We start from the raw sequence: 8335 nt of genomic DNA, 5'->3' as shown, positions 1-8335 counted from the left end.
TTGGATTTTTATCACTCTACAGTGAAAATGGTGACCTCCCTGTGACTGTTTAGGTTTGTCACGTGTGCGCTGCACGTTCCCTTGTGACAGCCCAGAGCCAGCACCATGGGCCTGGCTGTGGCTCACCGAGACCTGCTTACCCCCGGGGTTAAGCCCATTTCTGACCAGGGCCTGTGCAATCGCCCACGGACGTCTTTAGGCTTTGTTCCCAGCTGTTTTCATCTGTTCCCCTGAAAGTTGCAGTGTTTACAGTTACATGAGGCGGGAGATATCGGGACCACCCCATACCACTGTGCAATGAAGCCTCGTTTCAGTGGGGAAAGACCAAATTTTCCCAACCAGAGGCATCAGCCGGCTTTTCCAGTTTCCCCCATCCTGCCCACCCCCCCACAGCGGGTGCTGCCACACAACGGAGATTGCTTGGTGGAAGTCTTGGGATGCCGATGTTTTCATCGTCCCCTGAATCTTCCAAAGTTGGCTACAGATCAGCTCAGTTTGCACGATTAAAAACAAAAGAAAACAAAATAACCCCAAACCAAACCACTTCAAACAAAACCCCAACAATCCAAGGATGGGGAGAACATCCAACTCTCTCTTTTCTTTTTTCAAACAACAACCAAAGCTCCAGACTATACAAGCCCATTCACTGGGGGTTTCCAAACAACTCATCAAGTTCTTGTATCCATTCATCCCCTGGTCCGCTCTTAATGATGGAGTCCACAAGGTCTGCGCCCTCTGCTAAACTGGAGAATGACCCCCCCGCTCCTTCATTACTGTAGTTGTAAGATATGTCCTGAGTGGGATTCCTCTCATAGGCCTGGCCTTGGCTGCTCTGAGCGAAGTTACCACCTGGCATTTGCTGCGTTGGAGGCTGACTAAAGCCAGACATCGTGGGGACCCCTTGGCTTATTGCAGGCATTACCATCGGCCTGGCCTGGCTGGCTCCTTGTTGCCCCGGTAGTGGCTGCAGCAACTGTCTTCCCATCGCTGGGTTGAGGGCTCTTACTGTTCCACTTGTGTCCACAACTGTCTGATTAAGCCCCTGTGGGAAGTGTTGCTTGGACAGCCGTGGCTGCCCAGACTGCATCGGGTACGTTGTGCCATTATTGAAGGGCCCCATTTCACTGCTAGTCCTTCCGGGAATACCTTGTAAGCCTCGCTGCTGCCAGTTCTGTGTTCCTTGAGGGACAGTCCCCATCAGGTTTTGAAGCCGTGGTGCCTGTGGCCTGGGTAAGACCTGGCCCACAGGTCCTTTCATCTGCTGCTGATGCTGGGGAAGAGCAGAGTTTACCAGCATGTTCTGACCAAAAGTGCCGACCATTCCCACCGCTTGTCCAGAAGCAGGCTGCCTCGTTCCCTGGCCTGCGTTATGTGCCATGTTCATGCCACTTTGGTTTGGGTGCTGCAACATTTGGCTCATCCCTGTGCTCATACTGTACATTCCCGGCTGGCTGGAAGAGGCGTTGCTGTAAGGAGCCATGCCCATGTCTGACTGGCCTGCGGTCGTGGGCAGTGTGCTCGGGTTCTGGGAGGGACCCATTGCCATCATGCTCACGTTCTGGGCCATCATTCGGGATGTCCTCATGCTCTGGAGTGCTGCTTGGTTTCTCACAGCTGCTATATCCTGGGGAGAACCTACACCAAAAAGGGAGGAAGGTAAGAAAAAAACCACAACCCTGTAAATTGTAATTAACACGTCTTTGCATAAGAGAGAATCTGTAGGACCCTTCTGCATCACAGTAGGATTTCAGATCCCTGTGCTTTCTGAGTGAATAAATTATCGCTTCACGTGAAGGTTACCAGAGAGCTAGAAGGTTATCCATCCTTGGGAGATGTGCTTGCTGCCTAACGATAGTTGCATTTCAGAGATTATGTGTTCCCCACCTCACTCTGGCTGCAGCCTCTGTCCTGACCTGACAAATCCCCTCTCCTTGAAGGTGAGAGTCAACACAGCTCAAGTGCCACCCTAAACAGGATCGCTGATCGTGTTAGGTATTCAATTCGTGAAGCGGGACACTGTTCAGCAGAGAATACCATCAATGCAGGCGAGCAGCCTAATTTCCCTTAAGGCTAAAATGAGACTGGCAAGGTTAAAAGGCCAATGATTTACTCACTAAGTAGTTCTCAATTATGACAATTTTGGGATGTGTACCCAAAGGGAATCATGGCTTCAGATTCTTGAAGAATCAGGCAACACGACTGCATGCGTGATGCATGATTACAGCCATGGTTGCCTCTCAGATAATAACCTACTCAGGTACCTAAGCTAGACAGCCACGGGAGCTGCAGGGCTAAAATAGGCCTGCCTTTCTCTTACTTCGCTAGGACCAGAGATTAAATTTGACCTGGGAGTCAAAGTCGCCTTTCAAAAGTAAATACAAGTCTTTCTTTTTGTGTGTATTTTTTATCCCAGGACCAGTGACAATGTGCACCCGCCTCCATGAAAAAAATTAGTCCCTAAGACTTCAAAGTTGCATATGCACTGTGATGTAGTAGCACTTATCTTCTTCAGATAAGCCTAATTCAGCTTCTAGCAAGCAAATGAGAAAGCTGCCATTGGTCTTCTTCAATGGCAGCATGCAGGTGAACTTCAGTTTACCATTTGAAGCTCTCTTTTAAATATCTCCATTGTCTTTCAAAAGTAAGCCTTGAAAATGGAAGTGTCAGGCTCAGAAAGCCAATCAATTTTTTAATAGCTCAGGAGGCATAAATGAATGGATTTTCTATATCATTGTTACTGATTAAGTCTAAGGAAAGAAGAAAAATTGTTTTTTGTGGACATTTAAAGCAGGGAGAGTGTATTAGTGAATCAATATTATAAGCACATTTTACTCCACCTTAGGCCAGTGATGGGAAACCAGAAAATCCTAACCTTGTTAAATTCCACACCGTGGCAGATAACTGAACCATGCTTGTGTCTTCCCTTCAGAGATGGGGGGAGCTATCGATTTCTGGGAAGCCAATATGCTTCTGTATTTACTGTCTTTATTTAAAAACAATTACCGGAGCTCTGAGTATGCCATGGGTTCATTGTGGTTTTGAGTCACTACCATACCAAACTAAATACAATACTCTGCAGGTGAAGCTCCGAGAGCATGAGGCATACCATTACTCCCAGCTCAAACATTATTAAATGCAAGATGTAAATATAAAATGGTTGCTTTAAGAGTCACAAATTGTACAACAAAATCTGAATGTTCTTAAATCAGCCCCTATCTGTTGTTCCTCTGTGACGGACAACATACCTGAACATCCGCGGAGAATAGCGAGTACTGGGCCCTGTTAGTTACATTGGCTTGGTTTCCATGAGAAATGGGTGTGAATAAAGGAAGCGTCATTTCTATAGTTTTGCATATAATGCAGAGGATGGCTACACCTCCTTTTTGCTGCAGCAGGATAAGCTTCTGGAGGATGCTTTTAGCTCCAACATATAGATAAATGAAACGTTTTGTAGCATGAAGAGAGACCACCTGGATCTCATTTGAACAGGGCAAATGTAGTGGCAGCTTTTACTTTATCCATGCTATCAAACTGTTTTCTTAATGATTGGCACTAGGGTCCCCTTGATTTTTCTTAATTTAGGTCACCTCCTCCTTCCATGATTAGAAACAGTCTCTTTTTACAATGACTCCAGCAAGTGCTTAAGATGATACAGATAATGTGAAAAACTTTATTTAATGCATCTTTAGCTACTTTTTAATTGAAAATGGCAGTTGAAAACCTCCAACAGAGTCACTACCAGCAAGTGGTTCACATACTACTTTTGTTAACTACTGGGCTTGGCATAACAGACAGGAGATCAGAGAAGGAGCAGTTAAAAGACAGATGCAACAGATTTTAAAATTTTGGGCCACCTTCTGGTCTCATTTACACATAACCCACTGCACTAGATTACATTCTTGTGACTAAATAGGAAAAATGGTGAAATATTTATATTTAAATTAGCTCATTTATGAAAATTAGTTCCTTGCTCTGTCAGATTAGCCTAAACTCTCTTCTCCATTTCTTTTAAATAATACATATGAAGGCAAGGTTTCAAAGAAGCATTAATGCAGAAAGATTTTACATGTGCATCTCAATGCATGACAGTGCACACACATACATTTTGATTTTGCAAATTAATTTATTGGGGGGGGGGAATTTCATACAGAATTTATGCCGCCGAAGATAAAAATGAGAAGGTGATTAGAAGTAGCCACCCTGATACATACCAGCAGCAGATCTGGCTACCTGTTCACTTCCTGGGTACAAGAACTGCAATATGCTTGCCTCCCTCATCTTCTGTTGCAGTTACATGACACTATCATGAATATAGAGTGCAAGTGCATGTTCGTTTCACATCTGTTTAGAATCCATGGTTACTGAAGACACTCAGTGGATACTTTGCACCTAAAAAGCTCAGAATTAACTTATTTTCCTAAGCCAAACTGATTGTATTTACATTCTTCAGTTATCTGTGAGCACATTAAAATAATACTTGCTTTTTTTGAGATCATTAAAAAATCTCCATTTACATCTCAGATATTTCACTGTGTTTCCCACACCTGACATTTATCAGTCACTTCTCCAGATAAGAATCACCTTTCTGAAATTCTCTGCTCATCAAATTAGATAAAGTGGGGAATGAAGAGGGGCAAAACCAAGATACAGTGTGAGACACTAGCTGGAAAAAAAAAAAGCATAATGAGAATGAAGGCAAACAAGATAAATCCATAGAATCCAGATGTCAAAGAGGCAAAACAAATGTCAAATAAAAAATGCAGCTTTCGCTGAGGGAAGCAGAAAGGAAATTAGAAACTTAACTAAATACACAAACCTGGGCATTCCCCTTTGGTAAATATGCAGTATGTGCAAGGGTGCAACAGCCTGTCTTCCTCTTCTGGCACACTGCTTAAACCCTGGTCTCCACAAAACGCATGAACTTCCACAGGCCCGCTACAGGGGCATACATTGACTCCAATATAGGAAAAAGAATTTGACTTTTACCTTGGAACTGATTGACCTGTTGCACTGGATACGGGCTCCGCTGTTGCTGCAGATGCTGCCGAGGCAAATGTGACTGCTGCTGCAACTGCTGAAAATGAATGAGGGAAAGAAAGCAGAAGAGAAAAAGATGATTAATTAATTAGCGAGCTGAGAAAGGGGCTGGTGGCAAAAGTACTACAGCAGAACTGCAGCATTTCTTATCTAGCAAGCTGTTCTGGAGAGACAAGCAGAGTCATTTGAAGAGTCCTCCTGAGAGCACTTGGGCTGCTCAGCACACAGACTCCTTTTGGTTCAGAAAGGCTAACATCATCTCTCCTTACTTACAACCACTTCATCTCGACCTCTACAGTGGGAACTTAATTGTCTGCAGGCTGAAAGGAGAGGGAGGGATATGAAATAGCCTTGCTCACCTACGCCTAAGGGCAACTGTAGCCTCACACCCTTTCCTTCCCCCAGCCCTGCCAAAGGTCTAGAGGTTTGTGCTCGTGGTGCAAGACTTTCCTCCACCTCTGCACTCAAAATGCTCAGCTGCAAGGAGTACTGCATCCTGACCTGAGCACTGTGGCCTAGGACCATTCCCGAGCCAAACCAGAAACGGGTACTAAGGCACATTTCCTATTGTGCTTCAGTGAATGATATTTGGGGAGCAGGTGATTGCAAAATGCCTCCTCCCTTGATCCAGCCCACACTGCTCCTCTGTGATTATTTTCTATGAATACTCACGCATCTAAAACAGAATCAAGGGCTGATTATAAAAACGGAGAGTGTGTTTACCAGAGCTTTCAAAGCCTAGGGTATACTCGACTAAGCACTAACTGAAAGGACACATCTTGGTGCTTCATCTGCAGCTGTACAAATATTGTGTCCAAAACCAAGGATGTGTAACAAAGGTAAGAGAACAGCAAAGATGGAAAAGAAGCAAGTACTAATCCCTGTGTTCATAAATATGTGTTACAAGCTATCAAAAAGATAAAGGGAACCTTGTTAGGCACAAAACACCCAAAAGCTAGGAGCCTGAGGACTGTGACTCTGTCATTTTTCATCTATGCCAGCACACTTGACAGCCTCAGCCTTGTGGGTTTTCAACACTTTTAGGCTTGCCTTCAGCAGCCAAGTCAGTGACTGGCTCTTGGGTTTACGCACTTGAATTGGCCTGATCCATGATGGGGGAACATTACTGCATCCTCACTCTTCTGTACTTGTTCACCCCTGAACCAATTCACGCATCTTTATCCTGAATATTTCTAGGAGCATCCTTCCTGTTCACTGGGGGTGAATTTTTCTGTTTCTCGGGAGGACCATGAGAAGAGGGGAAGGCTATCGATATTTCTATGGTTATACAACATGCACAAGTTCTAACGCAAATTAAAGCGGACCCCAGGTGTTGAACTGTATCTCCCCAGCAGGAGAGGTGAAGCCAAGCTTAAAGCAACTACTGACCTACCAGAACATCATTTAGGTAACATTAGGGGACTGCAAGTTTAAACCTAGATATGAGCTTATAGGAACTGAACACTGTGACTTTTCACTGACTTTCTCCTGGGCTGCTTTTAAACTACAGCTGAGTTAAACGTGTGTAAGACATCACCATTCAGACAGGGTAATTTAACATCTGTACTGCAAAGCCCAAGAGCTCCAGAAGCCAGGTGATGGGCTCCAATGCAGCAGTTCCACGCTGCCACTGCTAGATATGGTTTTCCTGTTCTCCCACTTCAGCCTCTGGTTCCCTCCTTGATACTGCCTCTCCCTTCTGCTAACTTAGTTACTCTTACTGGCATGCGATAAACCAGATTAAGTATTGATATGGGTACGCACTAACTTTTTTTCTTTGCTAGGTTACTGTTAATGCACATCGGTTCTTTGTCCTTGATCGCTGCACGGCTGTACATCGCTTTTGCCAGTGCAAGACCATAGTCATAGGTAGGGGAGAGCACCAGCAGCTGTAACTGTAGCAGAGCCTGCTTCTGCCAGCATAAATGCACCATGAGATACCAGGTTAAGAGCTAGCTTTTCTGGTGTCTAAAATCCCATGGTACTGCCAAAGCCACTGCTGGGAACATGGGTAGTATTTGCCAAACTAATGGTAAGATTGAGGCAGATGCATCTTCTTTGATAACCATTGCTGAAATTCCATGACAGGAGCCACAGAATGACCCAATATAGAAGGAAGGGCTGGTGTTGCGCTGTCTCTAGCGCTCATGCTCTCATAGCAGCGCGCACGGCGGTGCCTGAGACAAACGGCTACTGTACCTGCTCTGCCAGGATCTGCTGCTGCTGCTGCTGCCTTTGCTCTCTTAGAAACTGTTGTTTCTGCTGCTCTATCACGTGGAGCTGGGCTCTCTGCTCAATCAGCATCTGCTTCATGATGGCCGCTTGAGGTTGGTTTCCCAGGAAGGGACCCCCAGAGCTCGTGCCTGTGACCACGCTGCTGGAGCCCGGTGGGACAGAAGGCTGCATAGGCCCTGTGGTCCGAGACAATCCCACTTGATGCTGCTCCTGCGCACAGAGAGAGAGAAGGCCTTGTTACTCAGGGTGCTCCAAGGGAAAGGGGAATTACGACTCATTAACAAGAAGCGTTGAGCCTGTGGGTGAAGACTGGGGCTTGAAGAAAGTAAGAGTCCTCGGAAAGACGCTCGTGGCTTGTGACTAAGCCATGGGCTGTTCCCCACAGGGAGCAGGTGGCAGGTTCCTCTTCTCTCCTGGAGTTCAAAGCCCCCTCAGATAAAGCAAGAGCCCTTTTACAATTCATTAATAATAAAATAATAAAGTTGTGTACTAGGTTTATTTTCGTTCAGGATATGTAACTCCAGAGTCATGTTTTTCTCAACTTCCTCTCCCTCATCATGGAGACAAGTATATTTTCTCTCCCTTTCCATTTCCCTTTCTCCATAACGGCGGTCTCACACAGTCCTCTGGATTGAGAAGCCGGGGTTTTAGGCGCACACAACGAATAGTGGGAGCTGGCAGCATTAAATCCCCCTATACTGCACCAGAATCTCGGGATTTAACCCCATAACGTGTTTACTTAAGATTTCCATCCCACAGCGATGGACCAAAAGTGCGTGGCTGGAAGGATGCAGGGCGTGCGATGCCACAGACGCCTTCTAAACCCACCCTGCTTTCTCTTTACGTTTCTAATCCGATTTGCTGCCTTTTAGCGCCGGGAAAACGAAGCGACCTTAGGCCGGGGCTAGGCCTCGGAACCCCCTCTCCCCGCCGGCCCTCCACCGGCCGGAGGGCTGCCGGGGAGACCTCCCCGCTCCTCGCCGCTCTCCCGGCGGAGGGCCGGGCTTTTACCCGAGTCCCGCTTCGACCCCGGCTCCCCCCCCGCGGTGCTGCCGCCGCGCCC

At 46.2% G+C, this 8335-nt stretch overlaps 1 protein-coding gene across 1 annotated transcript in view; it reads right to left on the bottom strand.

Moving 5' to 3' along the window:
* Nucleotides 1–574: 574 nt before the first annotated feature.
* Nucleotides 575–8335, bottom strand: part of MAML3 (mastermind-like 3 (Drosophila)) — a 248480-nt gene continuing 240719 nt past the window's right edge. Inside the window, exons 3-5 of the mRNA XM_010583616.1 lie at nt 7237–7482; nt 4987–5074; nt 575–1635 (exon numbers count right to left, since the gene is read on the bottom strand). Of these exons, the coding sequence (XP_010581918.1) occupies nt 644–1635; nt 4987–5074; nt 7237–7482 (1326 nt within the window). The 3' untranslated portion in view covers nt 575–643. The remainder of the gene's footprint in view (nt 1636–4986; nt 5075–7236; nt 7483–8335) is intronic.

This window comes from Haliaeetus leucocephalus, unplaced genomic scaffold (assembly GCF_000737465.1).
Source record: "Haliaeetus leucocephalus isolate CR32 unplaced genomic scaffold, Haliaeetus_leucocephalus-4.0 Scaffold924, whole genome shotgun sequence".
Taxonomy (NCBI): domain Eukaryota; kingdom Metazoa; phylum Chordata; class Aves; order Accipitriformes; family Accipitridae; genus Haliaeetus; species Haliaeetus leucocephalus.
Note: the sequence above shows the minus strand (reverse complement) of the source record. Positions and strands in the feature narration are given on the sequence as shown.